At 46.5% G+C, this 25,590-nt stretch overlaps 1 protein-coding gene across 1 annotated transcript; it reads left to right on the top strand.

The window, feature by feature from the left end:
• Positions 1-351: 351 nt before the first annotated feature.
• On the top strand, positions 352-24,370 carry RRAS2 (RAS related 2). The gene is made up of 6 exons (XM_040409612.1): positions 352-540; positions 17,263-17,350; positions 17,480-17,582; positions 17,889-17,997; positions 22,936-23,054; positions 23,556-24,370. Exons 1-6 carry the CDS (start codon positions 439-441, stop codon positions 23,641-23,643), a joined length of 609 nt encoding a protein of 202 aa, XP_040265546.1. The 5' UTR covers positions 352-438; the 3' UTR covers positions 23,644-24,370.
• The last annotated feature ends 1,220 nt before the right edge of the window (positions 24,371-25,590 follow it).

Below are 25,590 nucleotides of genomic sequence, written 5' to 3'. Positions count from 1 at the left end.
AGCTGGTTACCCGTGATGCTTTGCCGCAGGCTGCGGTTGCCGTGCGGTGAGGTAACAGCTGGTCACGTGACTGCTCGTAGTCGAGGTATTAGGGCTGGGCGAACGGGGCGCTGCCGGGAACTCAATAACAGAACAGAGCCCCGCCCCCCTTATTAATATACCGCTGATTAACATAATCAGACGACCGCGACCTCAGCTTGTGACGCAGAACTGAAGAAGGCGGAGCGGCTCCTCCCTCTATTGATGAATATTCAAAGTATGAGGCTGAGGCCCCGCCCAATTGCTGACATATGCAGATAAAGAATTACCATGGCTCCGCCCTGTCGCTGAATATGCAAGCACTTCACTAGCGTAGACCCCGCCCCCGGAGCGGCAGTGCTGCCTGGCGGCCCCTCAGACGGCCATTTGTTTCGCGGCTCAGGGACCCCCGCCCCGGGCATGGCCGGCTGGAAGGACGGCTCGGTGCAGGACAAGTACCGGCTGGTGGTGGTGGGAGGCGGCGGAGTGGGCAAGTCTGCGCTCACCATCCAGTTCATCCAGGTGGGTACCTGTGGGGCCAGTGTGCTGGAATGTGGGGGCCACACTGTACCGGGGCCCCTGGGGGCAGCTCCCTGTAGTGTGTGCTGACCTGGGGCCCTGTCTGTAAGCAGCAGACGAGTGGCTCCACTGCTGGTGAGGTGGGGCCCCTAATGTCCCGAGTGTTGGGGTCACTCCGGGGCAGGTACCTGATGGGGGTTATCCTAGGATATTGGGGGTGCGGGTGGATCTGGAGCCTGTAGCTCTCCAGCTGTTGTGGAACTACAAGTCCCAGCATGCTCTGACAGGAGGATCAGTCTGAGGACCCCGGGTCACTGACCGCGGAGGTCACAGGGTCACCCCGCTGCAGTCCGGTGTGGCGGTATCGGTTGTGCAACTGGGTCACGTGGCCTAATCGCCAAATTTACGGTGATTTTTAGGAAATATTTCCCTGTCGTACACGTCAGGGGTGGAGCCAGGCAATCGTGCCGCCTTTAATTACGCAAACGTGGCGGTTCGTCGTCGGAAACGTCTTGGATGTGGCGTCAAGATCCGATGGGACGGCAGGGCCAGTGTGCCGCCTCTGCGGCCCTCCTCCTATCACTGTTCAGGTCAGCCATGCTGGGGGTTGTAGTTCTATAAACATCGACTTTGACCCCTCAGATTTGGTCATGTGGCTTACAGTTCTGTTTGGGAAAGATGGGTGACAACCAATATGGCCGCCACTACACCCCCTGCCAGAGCCGTTGTCATGATCGCTGCTTGCTGTCATTGAATGGGAACATTATTGTTTACATCCAGAGATACTTCGCAGCTGAGGGTTTGTTACAGTTGTATCCAGGCTCATCTCTGGGAGGCAAATCCCTCAACGCCCAAATCTCTCCCCTGATAGTTTGTTACAATGTATCAGTCTGGAGGTTCGGAAGTTTGGGGATTGTCTAGACTGCATACATTGTAACGAAAGCTCAGCTGTGAGGAGCGTCGGGCTGAATTCACACACTCGGATTCTGATCTCTGGACCGGCTGCTGCCATAAAGACACTGTGAGCTGAGGGTCATTACACCCGCGGCTGGTTTCTAGCCTCTGGATGGAAATAAGAATGTTCCCATTCACTGACAGCAAGCAGAGATCATGAAAACAAGTAATGCAGTCAGAGAGGGATTTATCATGGTCGGCAGATTTCTGTCGTAAAGAAGTCACAATGTTTGGCACGTAATAATTTCTTTTGTGCAAAAACGTGTGACTTTTTGCCTCAAGGCACGTCTTAAGGATAAAGGCGGGGTTTAGCAGAAGGGGCGGGGCTTCATCAGTGTGCCCTCGGCCCTGCAGCGGCGGGCAGCGCCCACCTGTTCACAGGTCCACCTCATCCCCCTTCTGCCATCCGGGGATGATCAGTGGCCGCTAACGATTATTCCTTTAACTTGTAATGAAAGGTTCAGTAATTTCCTGATTTGTTCATCATTTTTAGAACCCCTGCTTGCTGTCAACGAATAGGAACATTGTTTACATCCAGTGACCAAAAATCAGAAGACACGGGATGCAATCTGTAGAGGGGGGTGTATGTAGCGGTCTGTGTGCAGGGGCTATGTGTCTGATGCCCAGGAAACTGCATGAAAGGCAACTCCCTGGACCGCTTGGCACATGGCCTGCATTCGCTGGTTGCTGTCAGTGAATAGGTCCATTCCTAGTTACATCCACAGTTCTGCTCACACAGCTGAAGGTTTGTTACAGTTTATCTGTGTCTACAGTTTGACCCCTGTCCTGACAGTTTGTTACAATGTATCAGTCTGGAGTCCAGGAGGGTTAAGTTACAGATACACTGTGACAGACCCTCAGTCTCTGGATGTAAATAGGCATTTTCCCATTCACTGACATGAAGTGAGCAGTGAGAAAGCTGCAGAAATTCTCATATTATGATGCCGGCCCTTTAACATCCGTCCCATAATCCGGTGCGTCGGGTGATGTCGGCAGCGTATGCGGTGAGGGAAGGGTTACCCGGGCAGCGTGTGACGCCATGCTTTGCGGTCGGACGCAGCTGTTGTCGTTCAGGCCTCTTGCTGCAGCTGTCATTTGCTGACCTGTTGCCCCCCCCCCCCTCCCCCGCTGCTGCCATCTTGTCCTGTAATTTTTAGCTTTTTACGTATGTTACCCCTGCGGTATGTACTTATACTCCGCTCACACCCAGAGCTGCGTTCACCTGTCTGCTGTTACATCATATTTTATACTCCACTCACACCCAGAGCTGCATTCACACATCTGCTGTTGCATCTGTTTTTATATTCACATCCGGAGCTGCATCTACAATTCTTCTGGCTTCATAACCTTGCTGGTTGAGCGTTAGCACATTGGCTCTTCAGGGCTCCCGGAAAGCTGTGTTCCTCTCTTCCCAGACTCGTTGTGTTGGCCATATTGTTTGTCACCCAGCTTTCCCAGGAACAAACGGGTTATTTTACTGGGTGTGACGAGCGGTGACCTTGCTGTGGCGCCGCCTCTCTCTTCTCTGCTTCTTCTAGGACATTGATCCCTTACTGAGAAGACAAGAAAATATTAACCAGAGGGACGGAGCGGCCGCGGCGTTCAGGGTCGTGCGCTCGTCCAGAGCCACGTTTATTTATACCCCGGAGACTCCACATGTGTGCGCTCCCACGAGCCGCTGCATAACTCATGGTTCATCCTGAGCCTCCTGGTTAATCAGTAGAATATGAGAAGTGCATGAAATGCAGCACTTGTGTATCTGAGCTGCTGCTCATCCTGAGGTCCCTGGTTCATGCATTTCTTTGGGGGGTGGGGGGGCGGATGCATGTTAATTCTTGTAGGAGCCTCAACCATTTAGGAAAGTGTCCCCTGCAGGTAAAGTTGAGTGCAGTGCATGATGGGAGATCAGCGGCGTTCTCCTCCGCTTGTCACCACCTGGTGCCGAGCGTTACAACTTCTGTGTCCTGGAAGGATTCGCCTGAGATTGTTACAGTGTATCAGTGCAGACAGTCCTCTGTCTCAGCAGCACACACTGATACATGGTAACAAGCCTTCAGCTGTGTGAGGACAATGCTCCCAGTCACTGCACAAACCGTGAGCCTGAAGTGACGCCTCCACCCTGCGCATGTGGTCCCAGTACGAGGAGCGCTGCTCTGGGTGTGAGGCTGCAGTCTGTTTTTCACTGTGGTTTTTCAGGTGATGTGGGTGGGGGCGCTCTCCCGTCCTCGCACTCTTTCCTCTGTCTCTTTCTCTCTCACATACTCTCGCTTTTTGTCTCTCCCTGTCTTTCACTTTCTGTATCCTTCGGTTTCTCTCTGTCTCTCTCTCTCTGTATCGCTCTATCTCTCTCTTTCTCTCTGTATCGCTCTATCTCTCTCTTTCTCTCTGTATCGCTCTGTCTCTCTCTTTCTCTCTGTATCGCTCTGTCTCTCTCTTTCTCTCTGTATCGCTCTGTCTCTCTTTCTCTCTGTATCGCTCTGTCTCTTTCTCTCTCTGTATCGCTCTGTCTCTCTCTTTCTCTCTGTATCGCTCTGTCTCTCTCTTTCTCTCTGTATCGCTCTGTCTCTCTCTTTCTCTCTGTATCGCTCTGTCTCTCTTTCTCTCTGTATCGCTCTGTCTCTTTCTCTTTCTGTATCGCTCTGTCTCTTTCTCTCTCTGTATCGCTCTGTCTCTTTCTCTCTCTGTATCGCTCTCTCTGTCTCTCTCTGTATCGCTCTCTCTGTATCGCTCTTTCTCTCTCTGTGTCGCTCTGTCTCTCTCTGTGTCGCTCTGTCTCTCTCTGTGTCGCTCTGTCTCTCTCTGTGTCGCTCTGTCTCTCTCTGTGTCGCTCTGTCTCTCTCTGTGTCGCTCTGTCTCTCTCTGTGTCGCTCTGTCTCTCTCTGTGTCGCTCTGTCTCTCTCTGTGTCGCTCTGTCTGTCTCTGTGTCGCTCTGTCTGTCTCTGTGTCGCTCTGTCTGTCTCTGTGTCGCTCTGTCTGTCTCTGTGTCGCTCTGTCTGTCTCTGTGTCGCTCTGTCTGTCTCTGTGTCGCTCTGTCTGTCTCTGTGTCGCTCTGTCTGTCTCTGTGTCGCTCTGTCTGTCTCTGTGTCGCTCTGTCTGTCTCTGTGTCGCTCTGTCTGTCTCTGTGTCGCTCTGTCTGTCTCTGTGTCGCTCTGTCTGTCTCTGTGTCGCTCTGTCTGTCTCTGTGTCGCTCTGTCTGTCTCTGTGTCGCTCTGTCTGTCTCGCCGTGTCGCTCTGTCTGTCTCGCCGTGTCGCTCTGTCTGTCTCGCCGTGTCGCTCTGTCTGTCTCGCCGTGTCGCTCTGTCTGTCTCGCCGTGTCGCTCTGTCTGTCTCGCCGTGTGTCTCCTCCACAGTAAAGGTTCATTCACACGACCGTTTGAAGGGGGTTCGTATTCGTTCCGCTATTTTGCAGAACCGGTGCGGACCCTTTCATTTCAATGGGGCGGCGAAAGATGCAAACAGCACACCCTGCGCTATCCGCATCCGTAGTACCGTTCCGCCGCCCGCAATTGCGGACAAGAATAGGCATTTCTATCGCAGTGCCGGCCATGTGCGGTCTGTAAATTGCGGAATGCACATTGGCCGGGGTCCGTGTTTTGCGGATCCACAGTTTGCAGACCGTCGTGTGAATGCGCCATAAATGTCACAGAAAAATGAAGCCGCTATGCCGTAATCAGATGAGTAAGTTCCTACCGTTCTGTGTCTGCAGCTCCTGTGCAGACGGTGTCTCCATGGTAACAGATGACAACGTGCAGTCTGATCCTGCAGGCACAGTCTGTTACCATGGAGACGCATGGTCTGCTCGGAGCTGCACACACAGAACGGTTCAGTGTTTTCTACATTTTTAGTTTTATTGGGACAATAAAAGAAATTACTGAGCGATGGCATGTCTACTACTCCGGTCACATCTAGAGCTGCATCCAGAATTCTGCATGTCCGTCCCCCACACACACACACATTTCTCTTCCTCCACTTGTTTAGTCATAGTTACTGCTTAACTTTACATAGAATTGTGAATGCAGCTTTAGATGTGGCTGGAGCATAGGATTTGACGTAGTGCAGGATCGGCAGTAAGATGACGAGGTGGGCGGCATTGTGGTGCCTCGCGCCCATGTAGTAGTAGACAGAGCTCTGGCCATGTTTCATAGGATGCCGCTCCAGCAGGGAGCCCCGGCATCTGCATTGTTGTGATGTCATCAGAGGGGTTAACCCCTTGTGAGCCACTGATGACCACATGAACCCCAGCAGCTTGCTGCTCTGACATCACAAGGGAGAGAAGCTTTATCATGTAAAGAGACGGTGTATTTTATTTCTTCATAATTTCCATAGCTCTGCTTTCTGTCAGTGAACATGAATGTTTTTGTTTGCAGCCAGGGCCCGCGTAACAGGTCGCACAGGTGAAGGGTGTCACACAGCTGTATCTAGTGTAGAGAATCCTTGTGAGACTGATACATTGTAACAAACCACCAGCACATTACACCCCATGCCGCTATGTCAGGAGACCTGGGATTAAAAGAGCGAATGCTTCTTTTCACTGACAGCAAGTAGAAATATTTAAAATGAAGATGAATTGAAACAGTAAATCTGTTCCTAAAATGTAATTAATCTGTGTCCCCTCCATATATATCGCCCCTCCTCCTGTACGGCCACCTACATACTGTATATATCATCCACCCTTCAGTATGTCCCCCCATATATATCACCCCTCCTCCTGTATGCCCCCCATATATATCACTCCCCCTCCTGTATGCCCCCCATATATATCACCCCTCCTCCTGTATGCCCCCCATATATATCACCCCTCCTCCTGTATGCCCCCCATATATATCACCCCTCCTCCTGTATGCCCCCCATATATATCACCCCTCCTCCTGTATGCCCCCCATATATATCACCCCTCCTCCTGTATGCCCCCCATATATATCACCCCTCCTCCTGTATGCCCCCCATATATATCACCCCTCCTCCTGTATGCCCCCCATATACATCACCCCTCCTCCTGTATGCCCCCCATATACATCGCCCCTCCTCCTGTATGCCCCCCATATATATCGCCCCTCCTCCTGTATGCCCCCCATATATATCGCCCCTCCTCCTGTATGCCCCCCATATATATCGCCCCTCCTCCTGTATGCCCCCCATATATATCGCCCCTCCTCCTGTATGCCCCCCATATATATCGCCCCTCCTCCTGTATGCCCCCCATATATATCGCCCCTCCTCCTGTATGCCCCCCATATATATCACCCCTCCTCCTGTATGCCCCCCATATATATCACCCCTCCTCCTGTATGCCCCCCATATATATCGCCCCTCCTCCTGTATGCCCCCCATATATATCGCCCCTCCTCCTGTATGCCCCCCATATATATCACCCCTCCTCCTGTATGCCCCCCATATATATCACCCCTCCTCCTGTATGCCCCCCATATATATCACCCCTCCTCCTGTATGCCCCCCATATATATCACCCCCTCCCCCGTATATTACGGCTTTTCTGTCTTATTGATGTGGTTTCTTGTCGTAGAAGTTGAGACAACAGGAAATGATAAGCGGCGGCGGCTCCTCGGGTGCCGCTTGTCTCCAGTGAACATTGTTACATTTCCCGTATCATCGGTGACATTGTGTGACGACCCCGCCGGCGGCAGCGGAGGAGCTGTGCTGCACCGTGACCACCCAGCTTTCCTAGAGTTCTGACTAGCTCTTGTTGGTTGCATGTGGGGCTGAGTATTATTTTGGGGGTCTCGGTTCAGGTGGAGGGGTCTTCCCTGGGCATTTGCCAGCACATCTCAGGAATAGCTTGTAGTATGTAAATCAGGGGGAGCTAAAAATGCTGCAGGAGGGGAAAACCGGCCTGGAAACCCCCACAAATCAGAAGAGACTGCACCCTACACCCTGTAACACAGTCGGCTCTGCTTCATCATCACATGAGTGCTGACCACCTGCAGATCCCTCTACTGATCCTCAACTACATCATGTCTTATACTGCAGTCACATCCAGAGCTGCACTCACAATGCTACGGTAACGTCATGTCTTATACTGTAGTCACATCCAGAGCTCTGCTCACAATTCTACAGTTAAATCATGTCCTATACTGCAGTCACATCCAGAGCTGCACTCACAATTCTACGGTTACCTCATGACTAGGTAGAGCTGCAGTCTGTTTTCTCCTTCCTTCTTTTGGTGGCTCCTACCTGGCGGACAGACGACGCGCCCCCGTCTGTGCTCCTGATACAGTGTTGTCCTCTGGCGACCACGCTCATGTTCCACCGTCTCGCCTCCACATACCTGGAATGCCAGGAGGGTCGATGGAGGGACTGCAGCTGTCCACGTCCCTGCAGGGTCCTCGTGGACTGTAGCCCCCCAGTATATGGACACAGGGGCTCTATTTAGACGCTGGAATCTTAATCTCTTTCCTGAAATAATCTGTAAACGTCGTCAAGAGAAGACATAATATACATGAAACCTGTCACTTATATACCGCCATATACCAGATCGAGCCATCAGCGTAACAGGGGAGGAGAATTATATCAATGAAGCGGCATCCAGCGGTAATAGCGGGAAAGTAAATGTACACCATAGATGGAGTAGGTATATTCCTGTACATAGGAGCAGTATTATAGTAGTTATATTCTTGTACATAGGAGCAGTATTATAGTAGTTATATTCTTGTACATAGGAGCAGTATTATAGTAGTTATATTCTTGTACATAGGAGCAGTATTATAGTAGTTATATCCCTGTACATAGGAGGCAGTATTATAGTAGTTATATTCTTGTACATAGGAGCAGTATTATAGTAGTTATATTCTTGTACATAGGAGCAGTATTATAGTAGTTATATTCTTGTACATAGGAGCAGTATTATAGTAGTTATATTCTTGTACATAGGAGGCAGTATTATAGCAGTTATATTCTTGTACATAGGAGGCAGTATTATAGTAGTTATATTCCTGTACATAGGAGCAGTATTATAGTAGTTATATTACTGTACATAGGAGGCAGTATTATAGTAGTTATATTCTTGTACATAGGAGGCAGTATTATAGTAGTTATATTCTTGTATATAGGAGCAGTATTATAGTAGTTATATTCTTGTACATAGGAGAAGTATTATAGTAGTTATATTCCTGTACATAGGAGCAGTATTATAGTAGTTATATTCTTGTACATAGGAGCAGTATTATAGTAGTTATATTCTTGTACATAGGAGGCAGTATTATAGTAGTTATATTCCTGTACATAGGAGCAGTATTATAGTAGGTATATTCTTGTACATAGGAGCAGTATTATAGTAGTTATATTCTTGTACATAGGAGCAGTATTATAGTAGTTATATTCTTGTACATAGGAGCAGTATTATAGTAGTTATAGTCTTGTACATAGAAGCAGTATTATAGTAGTTATATCCTTGTACATAGGAGTAGTATTATAGTAGTTATATTCTGGTACATAGGAGTAGTATTATAGTAGTTATATTCTGGTACATAGGAGCAGTATTATAGTAGGTATATTCTTGTACATAGGAGGCAGTATTATAGTAGTTATATTCTTGTACATGGGAGCAGTATTATAGTAGTTATATTCTTGTACATAGGAGCAGTATTATAGTTATATTCTTGTACTTAGGAGCAGTATCATAGTAGTTATATTCTTGTACATAGAAGGCAGTATTATAGTAGTTATATTCTTGTACATAGGAGCAGTATTATAGTAGTTATATTCTTGTACATAGGAGCAGTATTATAGTAGTTATATTCTGGTACATAGGAGTAGTATTATAGTAGTTATATTCTGGTACATAGGAGCAGTATTATAGTAGGTATATTCTTGTACATAGGAGCAGTATTATAGTAGGTATATTCTTGTACATAGGAGCAGTATTATAGTAGTTATATTCTTGTACTTAGGAGCAGTATTATAGTAGTTATATTCTTGTACATAGGAGGCAGTATTATAGTAGTTATATTCCTGTACATAGGAGCAGTATTATAGTAGGTATATTCTTGTACATAGGAGCAGTATTATAGTAGTTATATCCTGTACATAGGAGCAGTATTATAGTAGTTATATTCTTGTACATAGGAGCAGTATTATAGTAGTTATATTCTTGTATATAGGAGGCAGTATTATAGTAGTTATATTCCTGTACATAGGAGCAGTATTATAGTAGGTATATTCTTGTACATAGGAGCAGTATTATAGTAGTTATATTCTTGTACATAGGAGCAGTATTATAGTAGTTATATTCTTGTACATAGGAGCAGTATTATAGTAGTTATATTCTTGTACATAGGAGCAGTATTATAGTAGTTATATTATTGTACATAGGGGCAGTATTATAGTAGTTATATTCTTGTACATAGGAGGCAGTATTATAGCAGCTATATTCTTGTGCATAGGAGGCAGTATTATAGTAGTTATAGTCTTGTACATAGGAGCAGTATTATAGTAGTTATATTCCTGTACATAGGATCAGTATTATAGTAGTTATATTATTGTACATAGGGGCAGTATTATAGTAGTTATATTCTTGTACATAGGAGGCAGTATTATAGCAGCTATATTCTTGTGCATAGGAGCAGTATTATAGTAGTTATAGTCTTGTACATAGGAGCAGTATTATAGTAGTTATATTCCTGTACATAGGATCAGTATTATAGTAGTTATATTCTTGTACATAGGAGGTAGTATTATAGTAGTTATATTCTTAACCAAATGTATTTTTATTCAAAGTAAGTAAGGCATATCAATCGATCACAAACCATCGTAGCATCACAGGTAAGGCAAAGTCACAAATCGGTCATGGAAGTGACCACAAATGCATGTCAGTGCAACACATGTTGTACAAAATGATACATCAAATGTGACAGACAATAAAAATCAAATATAACACAAATAAGAGGAAAAGAGAGGGAAAGGAAGGGAAAGGAAAGGGGGGGGGGGGGGGAGGGGAGTTTTCCCCAACTCTGTCAGGGGAACTTCCTATATGTCTTCCAGGGCGACCAGATTTTCAGAAAGCGGGAACGCGTGCAAGATTCCCAGTGGGCCAGCTCTTCAAACCTGTAGATCTGATCCACCTTATCCCTCCACATCGAAACAGTGGGAGGTTCAGTATCCTTCCAAAGCAGCGGGATGAGCAGTCTCGCCGCCGTGATGAGCATAGTAGGAAGATCAGATCTACGGGGGGAAAGCGAGTCATTAGGGCACCAAAGCAGAATCAGTTTAGGATCCAGCTTAACCTGCTTAGCACACACCTCATTTATCAGAGCTTCTATACTGGTCCAGAACGCTTTAATCTTTTCACAGTGCCACCAAATGTGTGACAGAGAGCCTACGTCTTTTCTACACCTCCAGCACTCACTTGGGAAATCTGCATTAAGCCTATGCAAGAACTCCGGGGACTTGTACCATCTCGTGAGCAGCTTATACGAGTTTTCTTGTACCTTAATACAGCGGCTAAAGCCGTGAGAGTGTGTAAGGACAAAAGCCCTTTCCGGGTCTGTAAGGTGGACAGACAATTCCCTTTCCCATGAAGAAAGGAAATGTAGCTCAGGAGGGGAGGCTGAGAGTAACTCCTTATATATGGTAGACAGCGGTTTAGGGATCCTACGGGCATCTGATAGTCTCTTAGACAGCCAAGAGGGGGCTCCAGAGGTGGTGGGGGGTGGTAGCTTAATCATCTTAATCTCCTTCTGCAGGGCAAAACTCTGTAGGAAGGAAGCTTTTTTGACTATAGGGTTATTCAAGACCGTGGACCAATCCAGGGACCCATCCGGGGACCTAATCTCACTTAAAGGGATCTCGGCCAAAAGAGGCCAGATACCTGAGGGCTTCTCGGCTTCCGGATGGACATAAAACTGTAAAGAGGAAAGCGGAGTACCCAGTATGGGAAACTCAAGTGTTCTATCCTTAAACTGCTTGGCCCACTCAACAAACATACCCTTCCATAGGAGTGGCAAAGAGGAACCACCCGGAGAACAAGGGGACAGCCCCCAGAGAATCCGCTTCATTCTAGTGGAGAGCAGAGAGCGCTCAAGACACACATATGGAGCACTATAAGTGCTATTGAGGAGGGATAGACCTCTAAATAGTTGAAAGGCCACATAGTAGGAACGTATGTCGGGCAGACCAAAGCCGCCAAACCTCCTCTCTCTGGTCAGCACCGAATAAGCAATTCTGGAGGGTTTACTTCCCCACAAAAAGAGGGAAAAAACTCTGCGGATGTCTATAGTAGTTATATTCTTGTACATAGGAGAAGTATTATAGTAGTTATATTCTTGTACATAGGAGCAGTATTATAGTAGTTATATTCTTGTACATAGGAGGCAGTATTATAGTAGTTATACTCTTGTACATAGGAGCAGTATTATAGTAGTTATATGTTTGTACATAGGAGCAGTATTATAGCAGTTATATTCTTGTACATAGAAGGCAGTATTATAGTAGTTATATTCTTGTACATAGGAGCAGTATTATAGTAGTTATATTCTTGTACATAGGAGCAGTATTATAGTAGTTATATTCTTGTACATAGGAGCAGTATTATAGTAGTTATATTCTTGTACATAGGAGGCAGTATTATAGTAGTTATATTCTTGTACATAGGAGCAGTATTATAGTAGTTATATTCTTGTACATAGGAGCAGTATTATAGTAGTTATATTCTTTTCATATGAGCAGTATTATAGTAGTTATATTCTTATACATAGGGGCAGTATTATAGTAATTATATTCTTGAACATAGGAGCAGTATTATAGTAGTTATATTCTTGTACATAGGGGCAGTATTATAGTAGTTATATTCTTGTACATAGGAGCAGTATTATAGTAGTTATATTCTTGTATATAGGAGGCAGTATTATAGTAGTTATATTCCTGTACATAGGAGCAGTATTATAGTAGGTATATTCTTGTACATAGGAGCAGTATTATAGTAGTTATATTCTTGTACATAGGAGCAGTATTATAGTAGTTATATTCTTGTACATAGGAGGCAGTATTATAGTACTTATATTCTTGTACATAGGAGCAGTATTATAGTAGTTATATTCTTGTACATAGGAGCAGTATTATAGTAGTTATATTCTTGTACATAGGGGCAGTATTATAGTAGTTATATTCTTGTACATAGGAGCAGTATTATAGTAGTTATATTCTTATACATAGGAGGCAGTATTATAGTACTTATATTCTTGTACATAGGAGCAGTATTATAGTAGTTATATTCTTGTACATAGGAGCAGTATTATAGTAGTTATATTCTTGTACATAGGGGCAGTATTATAGTAGTTATATTCTTGTACATAGGAGCAGTATTATAGTAGTTATATTCTTATACATAGGAGGCAGTATTATAGTACTTATATTCTTGTACATAGGAGCAGTATTATAGTAGTTATATTCTTGTACATAGGAGCAGTATTATAGTAGTTATATTCTTGTACATAGAAGGCAGTATTATAGTAGTTATATTCTTAACCAAATGTATTTTTATTCAAAGTAAGTAAGGCATATCAATCGATCACAAACCATCGTAGCATCACAGGTAAGGCAAAGTCACAAATCGGTCATGGAAGTGACCACAAATGCATGTCAGTGCAACACATGTTGTACAAAATGATACATCAAATGTGACAGACAATAAAAATCAAATATAACACAAATAAGAGGAAAAGAGAGGGAAAGGAAGGGAAAGGAAAGGGGGGGGGGGGGTAGGGGAGTTTTCCCCAACTCCTTCAGGGGAACTTCCTATATGTCTTCCAGGGCGACCAGATTTTCAGAAAGCGGGAACGCGTGCAAGATTCCCAGTGGGCCAGCTCTTCAAACCTGTAGATCTGATCCACCTTATCCCTCCACATCGAAACAGTGGGAGGTTCAGTATCCTTCCAAAGCAGCGGGATGAGCAGTCTCGCCGCCGTGATGAGCATAGTAGGAAGATCAGATCTACAGGGGGAAAGCGAGTCATTAGGGCACCAAAGCAGAATCAGTTTAGGATCCAGCTTAACCTGCTTAGCACACACCTCATTTATCAGAGCTTCTATACTGGTCCAGAACGCTTTAATCTTTTCACAGTGCCACCAAATGTGTGACAGAGAGCCTACGTCTTTTCTACACCTCCAGCACTCACTTGGGAAATCTGCATTAAGCCTATGCAAGAACTCCGGGGACTTGTACCATCTCGTGAGCAGCTTATACGAGTTTTCTTGTACCTTAATACAGCGGCTAAAGCCGTGAGAGTGTGTAAGGACAAAAGCCCTTTCTGGGTCTGTAAGGTGGATGGACAATTCCCTTTCCCATGAAGAAAGGAAATGTAGCTCAGGAGGGGAGGCTGAGAGTAACTCCTTATATATGGTAGACAGCGGTTTAGGGATCCTACGGGCATCTGATAGTCTCTTAGACAGCCAAGAGGGGGTTCCAGAGGTGGTGGGGGGTGGTAGCTTAATCATCTTAATCTCCTTCCGCAGGACAAAACTCTGTAGGAAGGAAGCTTTTTTGACTATAGGGTTATTCAAGACCGTGGACCAATCCAGGGACCCATCCGGGGACCTAATCTCACTTAAAGGGATCTCGGCCAAAAGAGGCCAGATACCTGAGGGCTTCTCGGCTTCCGGATGGACATAAAACTGTAAAGAGGAAAGCGGAGTACCCGGTATGGGAAACTCAAGTGTTCTATCCTTAAACTGCTTGGCCCACTCAACAAACATACCCTTCCATAGGAGTGGCAAAGAGGAACTACCCGGAGAACAAGGGGACAGCCCCCAGAGAATCCGCTTCATTCTAGTGGAGAGCAGAGAGCGCTCAAGACACACATATGGAGCACTATAAGTGCTATTGAGGAGGGATAGACCTCTAAATAGTTGAAAGGCCACATAGTAGGAACGTATGTCGGGCAGACCAAAGCCGCCAAACCTCCTCTCTCTGGTCAGCACCGAATAAGCAATTCTGGAGGGTTTACTTCCCCACAAAAAGAGGGAAAAAACTCTGCGGATGTCTATAGTAGTTATATTCTTGTACATAGGAGAAGTATTATAGTAGTTATATTTTTGTACATAGGAGCAGTATTATAGCAGTTATATTCTTGTACATAGAAGGCAGTATTTTAGTAGTTATATTCTTTTCATATGAGCAGTATTATAGTAGTTATATGTTTGTACATAGGAGCAGTATTATAGCAGTTATATTCTTGTACATAGGAGCAGTATTGTAGTAGTTATATTCTTGTACATAGGAGCAGTATTATAGTAGTTATATTCTTGTACATAGGAGCAGTATTATAGTAGTTATATTCTTGTACATAGGAGCAGTATTATAGTAGTTATATTCTTGTACATAGGAGCAGTATTATGGTAGTTATATTCTTTTCATATGAGCAGTATTATAGTAGTTATATTCTTATACATAGGGGCAGTATTATAGTAATTATATTCTTGAACATAGGAGCAGTATTATAGTAGTTATATTCTTGTACATAGGGGCAGTATTATAGTAGTTATATTCTTGTACATAGGAGGCAGTATTATAGTAGTTATATTCTTGTACATAGGAGGCAGTATTATAGTAGTTATATTCTTGTACATAGGAGGCAGTATTATAGTAGTTATATTCTTGTACATAGGAGGCAGTATTATAGTAGTTATATTCTTGTACATAGGAGGTAGTATTATAGTAGTTATATTCTTGTACATAGGAGCAGTATTATAGTAGTTATATTCTTGTACATAGGAGCAGTATTATAGTAGTTATATTCTTGTACATAGGAGGCAGTATTATAGTAGTTATATTCTTGTACATAGGAGCAGTATTATAGTAGTTATATTCTTGTACATAGGAGGCAGTATTATAGTAGTTATATTCTTGTACATAGGAGCAGTATTATAGTAGTTATATCCTTGTACATAGGAGCAGTATTATAGTAGTTATATTCTTGTACATAGGAGGCAGTATTATAGTAGTTATATTCTTGTACATAGGAGCAGTATTATAGTAGTTATATTCTTGTACATAGGTGGCAGTATTATAGTAGTTATATTCTTGTACATAGGAGCAGTATTATAGTAGTTATATTCTTGTATATAAGAGGCAGTATTATAGTAGTTATATTCTTGTACATAAGATCAGTATTATAGTAGTTATATTCTTGTACATAGGAGCAGTATTATAGTAGTTATATTCTTGTACATAGGAGCAGTATTATAGTAGTTATATTCTTGTACATAGGAGCAGTATTATAGCAGTTATATTCTTGTACATAGGAGCAGTATTATAGTAGTTATATTCTTGTACATAGGAGCAGTATTATAGTAGTTATATTCTTGTACATAGGAGGCAGTATTATAGTAGTTATATTCTTGTACATAGGAGCAGTATTATTGTAGTTATATTCCTGTACATAGGAGCAGTATTATAGTAGTTATATTCTTGTACATAGGAGCAGTATTATAGTAGTTATATTCTTGTACATAGGAGCAGTATTATAGTAGTTATATTCTTGTACATAGGAGGCAGTATTATAGTAGTTATATTCTTGTACATAGGAGCAGTATTATAGTAGTTATATTCTTGTACATAGGAACATTATTATAGTAGTAATATTCCTGTACATAGGAGGCAGTATTATAGTAGTAATATTCCTGTACATAGGAGGCAGTATTATAGTAGTTATATTATTGTACATAGGTGCAGTATTATAGTAGTTATATTCTTGTACATAGGGGGCAGTATTATAGTAGTTATATATTCTAGTAGATAACGGACTCTGTAATCTGTGACTCTTCTCTATGACGGATGGTGTAATGGTTGCCGCACAGTTCGCTGTTTTGTGCCTTTTCTATTGTTTATGTTAGTAAGGTTGTAAATTAATGTCTTCCTTGTGCCTCTGCCCCATTGCTGTCCCCTAGGGGGCACTATTGTAGCAGGACATGTATGGCGGTGACATCTGTTTAGTCCTCCCTTTCTGGCTGACGTTCCTGTGTGATATGTACATGTATAACTCTCCTGCGCAGGGTCATTACGGCGCTGATCTGTTATAACGCCGCGCCGCCGGTGTCACCTGGATTATAATGTTTATTCCCCTTGTGATCATGTGACGTCAGATCTTCATCTCATACATTTTGTTCCTCTTTATCTCGGGGTCGCTCGACAGCTGGAAGTTATTTTGGTTTTTTTCTTGGTTATGGAGAACCTGATCCGTCCTAATTAAGTAGACAAATGTCCGCCTGCCGTGCGCCTGTGCTGGCGGTCGCTGGGCGCAGACAGACCTCTGTCTAGACTCCACAGATTGATTGTGAGATTCATTATGTGATGTCCAGGGACATTAGGGAGCACCATAGGGGGGGGAGCCTTAAAGGGCTCCTGCCCCCTTTGCGTACAGCAGAGACCGCCATGAGGGTGCTGGGCTCATTGTAACCAGAGTACCAGTCAGGGGATAGATCCAGCCGCTCGTCTCATCTATGACATCATCACTGTGGCCGTGTGGAGAAACAGCGACGTATGGTGCCATAACGTGCAGCTAAACCGTAATAGTGTGTCTGATGGGGGTGATAGTGATGTCCACTGAACTGCCCCCTCCACCCTATCCCTATAGTATAAGCTGTGCAGGTGCCTGATGGCGACACCTTGTGGTGAGATGCGGTAAGTACAGGGCTCTGGTTTCTGTGTCCCTTTATCTTCCAAGCGTCAATCACGGATGTATTGTGATCAGATTCCCGTAATCCTGATGTCGGGAATTTGTGTCCGTGGCGCTGACGCTCTGCTGTTCTCTTCTTCCTGCAGTCCTACTTTGTAACAGACTATGACCCGACCATTGAGGACTCCTACACCAAGCAGTGCGTTATCGATGAACGCGCCGCGCGGCTGGACAGTGAGTACCATGTGTAATGGAGACGGAGAGAAATCTGATTGTCAGCTCCTGGGGGGACTGGAGTGAAGGGTGTGATTCATATTATATAATGGTCTGTCCTGCACTAACACTGCTGCTTGTGTCTTCCAGTCCTGGACACCGCCGGGCAGGAGGAGTTCGGAGCCATGAGAGAACAGTACATGAGGACCGGGGAGGGGTTCTTACTCGTCTTCTCCGTAACGGACAGAGGAAGGTGCGTCCCACACGTCTAAAGCAACTCACTACGGGGGCGGGGCTGTGACAACCTCTCAGACAGGATATACAGGCAGGTTGTCAGCAGTAATAGATGTTCCTGTAGTATAAGGTGTGAGGATCTCATGTCTGATCACATGTCATTCTATCAGTGATGTCATCAGGATATCGGGTTTTTATGTTTTCTGGGTGGAGTTTCCCTTTAACTTCCTTGCTGTTGATAGTGGGATGATGAGCAGGTAGTCGACCACATGATTTTTCGCTCTGACTATATGATAATGAAGATTTCTTGATTTTGTTTTTGCAGTTTTGAAGAAATCTATAAATTCCAGAGACAGATCCTCCGAGTAAAGGATCGGGATGAATTTCCTATGGTGCTGGTCGGGAACAAGGCAGATCTGGAGCATCAGAGACAGGTGAGACCGCTCTCACTGCTCCGTGACGGTGTCCGTGTGTCGGCAGTCAGGACCGCTGTCCGTCCAGCCCCTCGTGATGTCGTACACCTGCAGTCAATCTGTGCCGGAGTCTGCTCGTACTGGTGCCTGGGCCGGACAGCAGGAGGCGTCGGCAGCCTGCCTTCTGCCGCACTCTGTAGTGCAGCCTGCCTTCTGCCGCACTCTGTAGTGCAGCCTGCCTTCTGCCGCACTCTGTAGTGCAGCCTGCATTCTGCCGGCCTCTGTAGTGCAGCCTGCCTTCTGCCGGCCTCTGTAGTGCAGCCTGCCTTCTGCCGGCCTCTGTAGTGCAGCCTGCCTTCTGCCGGCCTCTGTAGTGCAGCCTGCCTTCTGCCGGCCTCTGTAGTGCAGCCTGCCTTCTGCCGGCCTCTGTAGTGCAGCCTGCCTTCTGCCGCACTCTGTAGTGCAGCCTGCCTTCTGCCGCACTCTGTAGTGCAGCCTGCCTTCTGCCGCACTCTGTAGTGCAGCCTGCCTTCTGCCGCACTCTGTAGTGCAGCCTGCCTTCTGCCGCACTCTGTAGTGCAGCCTGCCTTCTGCCGGCCTCTGTAGTGCAGCCTGCCTTCTGCCGGCCTCTGTAGTGCAGCCTGCCTTCTGCCGGCCTCTGTAGTGCAGCCTGCCTTCTGCCGGCCTCTGTAGTGCAGCCTGCCTTCTGCCGGCCTCTGTAGTGCAGCCTGCCTTCTGCCGGCCTCTGTAGTGCAGCCTGCCTTCTGCCGGCCTCTGTAGTGCAGCCTGCCTTCTGCCGGCCTCTGTAGTGCAGCCTGCCTTCTGCCGGCCTCTGTAGTGCAGCCTGCCTTCTGCCGGCCTCTGTAGTGCAGCCTGCCTTCTGCCGGCCTCTGTAGTGCAGCCTGCCTTCTGCCGGCCTCTGTAGTGCAGCCTGCCTTCTGCCGGCCTCTGTAGTGCAGCCTGCCTTCTGCCGGCCTCTGTAGTGCAGCCTGCCTTCTGCCGGCCTCTGTAGTGCAGCCTGCCTTCTGCCGGCCTCTGTAGTGCAGCCTGCCTTCTGCCGGCCTCTGTAGTGCAGCCTGCCTTCTGCCGGCCTCTGTAGTGCAGCCTGCCTTCTGCCGGCCTCTGTAGTGCAGCCTGCCTTCTGCCGGCCTCTGTAGTGCAGCCTGCCTCTGTAGTGCAGCCGGCCTTCTGCCGGCCTCTGTAGTGCAGCCGGCCTTCTGCCGGCCTCTGTAGTGCAGCCGGCCTTCTGCCGGCCTCTGTAGTGCAGCCGGCCTTCTGCCGGCCTCTGTAGTGCAGCCTGCCCTCTGCCGGCCTCTGTAGTGCAGCCTGCCCTCTGCCGGCCTCTGTAGTGCAGCCTGCCCTCTGCCGGCCTCTGTAGTGCAGCCTGCCCTCTGCCGGCCTCTGTAGTGCAGCCTGCCCTCTGCCGAATCACTGAGTGAAGGACATGCTGAAGCCCAAAGACTGCAGCGTGTTTATAATCGGGGGAGCAGCGCCTCCGCGTGTGATCCGTTGCTAACGGCGATCCCCAGCAAAAATGCATACAATGGAGGATGCCGGCAGCGGAGCACATGCACCACAAATACATCCTACAGAAGAGGAAATAATGTGTGGATGAAAATATAAAAATACATAAATCACGGAAAAAATGTGCACCACAATAATGTGTGACTGAGCGTACTCGCCCCCGACCCTCACGCTGATGTTAAAAGCTGAGACTTTAGCCAATATCTTCCAGTCAGGAACATATCGGAGCCCTGCGCACCCCGTCAAGGCCTCTCAGTGTGGCGTGGGTCCTACCGCTCAACTACCTATGGTGTGTGAACACAAGGACCGACTCGCAGCCAAGCTCCCACCTACCTCCATAGTAAGAGCCCTTTCACCTCAGCGTGAGGGTCTGGCCAGTACGGTCAGTCGCATGTTATTGTGGGGCACTTTTTTTCAGTGATTTTATGTAAATTTATTCTGAAACCAAATACAAATATAAAAATACAATTATAAAGAAATATAAAATCTCAAAGCAATACTGTAGAGAATTGCAAATAGCAGCGATCTGATTGTATCGAGTAGAATAGAAATACAATTCTGTGGCTGTTAAAGCAGTGACGGTCGTTGTCACGTTCACGCACCATCCAGTAAGAGTGCGCCCTGCTGCGAGCTCCGGGAAATACATAAAGTCCGGGGTGTCTAATTAGTGTCACAGAATATATTCTAAGGTCCTATAGCTATTGTTAATAAGGAGCAGTGATTGTATTCCCAGTTGTGCAAGGGTTCATGCACCATTCAGTAGGAGTGCGCGCCGTTGGCGACTCCGGTGCAACTGTAAATCGAAAGAATCCGGTGTGTCCGATTAATGGCACAGTCCGTTCATGGCCGATAGTGTGTTCGCCAAATACTCTCCTTGTTTAATCAGAGGGCCGCACTGGCTACTTTACCCATCCACTGATGCTTGAATCCGTGCATGTATCGCAGCAACCTCTGGGGGGATACGTTCTATCCGGCTGGAATGGTTGCGCTTTATCCGCGTACCTCGTGGCGTCCCGTGTGGTGTGAGAAGACACGTGAATTACACTTTAGTTATAAATCTTTTTGATATGGAGGAGAAAGTATATTGAATGGAAAAATCCATTTGAGAGGATACCCGTCGATTTTAAGACCTGTGGGACTAATATTTGGGAACCTCTGCTTCCCGCCTCCTGGTCACGCCTCATCTGAGTCACATCCCCTTCTTGCAATTAAACCTTTACTATAAAAAGAGCAAACAAATGGTTTACTGTGACCACTGAAGAAGGGACAGCAAGTCCTGAAACGCGTTTGGCGAAAAGAGGAGAAAACAGTGACCCATCGTACAGGGAAATATAACCTAATTCTGGCATTTGAAAGCGGGTACGCCGAGTAACCCTGCAGCAATACCCCCCACCCACGTATATTCAAGGGGAAAAATCCAAGGAGAAACCGGCTTTTTCTCACACCACGAGGTACACGGACAAAGCGCAACCATTCCAGCCGGATAGAACGTATCCCCCCAGAGGTTGCTGCGATACACGCACGGATTCAAGCATCAGCGGACGGGTAAAGTATCCAGTGCGGCACTCCGATTAAACAAGGAGAGTATTTGGCGAACACACTATCGGCCATGAACGGACTGCGCCATTAATCGGACACACCGGATTCTTTAGATTTACAGTTGCACCGGAGTCGCCAACGGCGCGCACTCCTACTGAATGGTGCATGAACCCTTGCACAACTGGGAATACAATCACTGCTCCTTATTAACAATAGCTATAGGACCTTAGAATATATTCTGTGATACTAATTAGACACCCAGGACTTTATGTATTTCCCGGAGCTCGCAGCAGGGCGCACTCTTACTGGATGGTGCGTGAACGTGACAACGACCGTCACTGCTTTAACCGCCACAGAATTGTATTTCTATTCTACTCGATACAATCAGATCGCGGCTATTTGCAATTCTCTACAGTATTGCTTTGAGATTTTATATTTCTTTATAATTGTATTTTTATATTTGTATTTGGTTTTATAATACATTTGTTTTAACACCGTTGGATTAGACTTCCTCATAGCTGCCAGCGATCGGAGTGCCCTCCAACCTTCTAAATTAGATTTCTGTAGCATTGTATTTACAGGCTCGGGGTGTTGCCCTGGGAGAGAGCGCCTACTCCGTGATATTACTTGCCGATGAGCCACTGACATTCGGATCATTGATTTTGACACCCCTTAATAAAGCCCTGCACTGGCGCCGGCCTCTCCGTAACTTCAGCGCATCCAGCGCCAGTTCTAAATGTAAGACGGCTTCCGAGCATCCCCTTCCTCGCCTGCACTACGACCACTTTTGTAGAGCTGGCATGAGCGGGGAGAAGTCGCAGATTGCAGCGCAGAGGACCTAATATAGGCGTATTTCTGTTTTAATAAATGACCCCCATAATGTCCTTCTCTTGCAAGTTCAGTATATACAAAGGATAAATACCTTACATTGAGTTGCACCATCTGACAGCGACGCACCAGCTGGGACGCCCTTTAGAGTCTCATTGGGAAACCACCAGCTCCTGCACAAAGCGCCCCTCGTGGCGAGCTTCTGACCGCTCCGTGAAAAGTTCCAGCATTTATACTGTTTAACCATAGAGCTTCACCCCTAGTGGAGTGTAGCCTGCGCATGCGCTCCATGAGGGTCACTGTGTGTATCTTGTTCATCTGTTATCACTCCGGAGCTCGGAGCAGCCGATTCCCAGATCCGCAATAAATCCGAATCCCGGGATCACCTCGGCAGACAATGCCTACAGGTTCTATTGCACCGGCAGACATCATACGGATCACCATGCACAATCCATCGAGGAGTGATAATTTTTTTGGATGAAAAACTAACGATTTATCACTCCTCTTTCAATCGTTCATACTTATTGTATCACACGATTCTCATCCATTTTCGCTCGCACAAGAATCTGTACGACGTTCGCTCCGTGTAATAGGGCCTTTACTCTACTGAACAAACAAGGCCTTGATTCTATGAAGTAAATGGGACAACACCTTGTTACCAACATTACAGACAAGTCTTCCATTCATTCATTCATAGGTCAGGATCGTTCTGTCAGACACAATGAAGTCCAAATAATCAGCGGCGCCATCTTCATACTTTATCCATGTAATACCCACCTTCCACCAGCAGGTGGCACAATGCATTGAAGACTGATGGCATCTACAACAGCCACAGTTGTGAGGCACACGGGGGAGGCTTCAGCTCTTGCTGCGGGGTTCCTCCACAGCTCTTTTTTATGTTGTGTTAGAATAGCACAGGGCGTCCCCCCCTGTAAGATCCCGAACACCCCCAGAACTGCAGGCTGGTGCTTGGATCTTCATGTGGGTAATTAATGTGGCCGTGGACTGAGCGTTGGGGGTGGTGGTCGCTCAGTATCGCACCCACTGCCATCACGTTGCTCTTCACAGGTAACGCAGGAGGAAGGGCAGCAGTCGGCGCAGCAGCTGAAAGTGACGTATATGGAGGCGTCTGCCAAAATCCGGATGAACGTTGATCAAGCTTTTCATGAACTGGTGCGAGTAGTGAGGTGAGCGCAGCGGCCATCGTAGATCGGGAAATGAGACGCCTGTCAGTAAGGGCTCATGCACACGACCATATGTGTTTTGCGGTCCGCAAAAAATACGAATGGCGTCCGTCTGGTGAATGGTTCCGCATACAGTCTGCAAAAAAACGGAACGGACGCAGAAAGAAAATACGTTCGTGTGCATGAGCCCTAACTCTTATCAGTCAGGACCTCTGCTTGCTGTCCGTAAATGGAAACGCCATTAACATCTATAAAGTTCCTCCACGGCTCCCCTGTCTGAGTTTGATACAATGTTTCAATGCAGGTTCTGCGCCGTTCTGCTGGATTTAAATAGTAAATATTTCTATTCACTGACAACAAGCAGAGAAATATTGAAGAGTCGAAACACAAACTATATCAGAAAGTTGTAGAATGTTCCATAACACAGTTGTGGACCGAGCTGTTGAGGACACGCCCGTGCCCATAACTCCCATCATTCGCTGAGTTTGTCTTCTCTGCCCGCAGGAAGTTTCAGGAGCAGGAATGCCCCCCGTCTCCGGAGCCGACGCGGAAGGAGAAGGACAAGAAAGGCTGTCACTGCGTCCTGTTCTGATACCTGGCGTCCTGTCGGAGCAGCGTTTCTCAGTACATGTCACCAGGATGGCCTTAGTCCACGAGACCCAGGACAGTCCCTCGAAGCCCCGCCCCAACGCAGGAGCGAGCAGGTCTCCCCGGAAATTCACCGCCAGCTCGCGACCAATTGTAAAGTTGGACTTTTAATAGTTTATATTTTTTTTTAATCTATCTTTTTCAATTATTATTATTTTTTTTGTTATTGAGCGGTAAATTCTCCGTACGGCGACGGCGGTCGGGTGACGAGGGCGCGGGGTGTGAGGTCTGTCCACGACGTATGCGGTGGGGACTGATCTTTTTAATTTTTTTTTTACATTTTTCATCTTTTAAATTGAATTTTGTCGCATTTCAGGATGAGATTTTTATTCACCGAGAATCCGTTTTTAAGTGTCCTTTTCTTGTAAGATGGCGGCCGTTATAGCCCATAGAACTCCGCTGACATCCGCGCGGTCCGCGTCACGTTGATCCAGTGTCGGGCCGAGCGCCCTCTTCTCCATCTTATTATTTTCGCCTTCCGGGAATCTAATGTAGCGCCTGTCTCGAAGCCAAGTACTGAGGACTCTGACGTACCATCCGGCGGAGAAGCAACCAAGTGCCTGAGCTGAACTCTGACCCTGGAGGAATGAGCGCAAATATGGCGTCATACGCGGGCGGTGAGCGTCTTAACCGTTGCCAAATTCTGATGACAATAAAGGTTATTGGTGTAAGTGTGGCGCAGTCGGCATCCATTTAAAGAGAGAAGACTTAAAGGGCCGGTACAGTCTCCTGTAAACAAGGCTTAAAGGGCATGTCCTGAATTAGAGAAGAGAGTGAGAACAGCGCCCCTCCTTTCCCTGGGCTGTAACTGGTATTGCAGTTTAGTAACTCACTTTAGTGAGGATCAGCTGTAATACCAGGTGTGTCCTCTAGGATTGGAGGGGCGCTGTTCATGGGAAGAAGCAGACTGCTTTGATAGTTGTATAATGAATTAATATTTTGGATAAGTTCTTGCTGTCAATGAATGGGTGCAGACATAGAGAAATCTCTGCAGAATCGGGACCACAAGTCCGTGACTGTTTACATGACGATGCATGAAGATGGCTTCCCAAAACCAGAAAAACGAGCGGATTCAGTGTTTACTGCAGAATTTGTTACAGTGTGTCAGTATAGGAAAAATAACCGTGCTGAGCATTCCTGGCTGCAGCTGAAGGTTTGTCACTACGTATCAGTTCTGTGAACCACAAACACATGCAAAGCTGTCTGCTGTCCTTATCTGCAGGGTGCTAGCACTCACCTACACTGACACGTAGTAACAAACCCTAAGCTGTGACAGCAGCACTAGGTAAAGACAAGCTTTCAGCTTCAGAATGGAATAAATACTATTTCTATTCATTGACTGCAAGCAAATATCTTGAATGTAGTGACAGATTGAAGCAATGCATCTGCTTGATTTCCAGAAGGAATAGTAGAGGTTTGCCTCTTGTGAATTAGATTTGCTCTCAGGACCCTGGGAAAGCTGGGTGACAAGTCGGTGGGCTGTACTGCTGAACACTAGGGGGCAGCCTCATGGATCCCTTCTTTTTGACGTTCTGTTTTTCTGGATGTCTCTTGATGACGTCTCCGCCCGGAGCGACGCTCTCCGTGTTATACTCTATAATTAGAGGGCAGTGATCTACAGGGACTGGCTTGACACGCCTCACCTGCATCGGGCCCCCAGGGGCCAATTTCTAACAGCCGGTGTGTTTATTTATAAGTAATTACCAAATGAGGAAAACACGAGTCGCATGAGACATCCGCGACCTGCAGGGTGCGGGGCCCGGACAGTGTGAACAGACCCCCAGGGGGCTCCTCGCGTAGTGCAAAGGACACGACAAACCCTCAGCAGTGGCGGAGGATGGGGTCTCGGACTCCAGAAGGTTCCCATTCACTGACATCTGGCAGAGATTTT

This window comes from Bufo bufo, chromosome 10 (genome assembly GCF_905171765.1).
Source record: "Bufo bufo chromosome 10, aBufBuf1.1, whole genome shotgun sequence".
Lineage (NCBI taxonomy): Eukaryota > Metazoa > Chordata > Amphibia > Anura > Bufonidae > Bufo > Bufo bufo.
Note: the sequence above shows the minus strand (reverse complement) of the source record. Positions and strands in the feature narration are given on the sequence as shown.

Bases quoted from the DNA above. Each gene is read 5' to 3' on its own strand.
- RRAS2 (XM_040409612.1), top strand. From the start codon at position 439: ATGGCCGGCTGGAAGGACGGCTCGGTGCAGGACAAGTACCGGCTGGTG. The intron at 17,583-17,888 runs GTGCGTCCCACA...TTGTTTTTGCAG, and splicing joins TCCGTAACGGACAGAGGAAG to TTTTGAAGAAATCTATAAAT. The intron at 23,055-23,555 runs GTGAGCGCAGCG...CTCTGCCCGCAG, and splicing joins GAACTGGTGCGAGTAGTGAG to GAAGTTTCAGGAGCAGGAAT.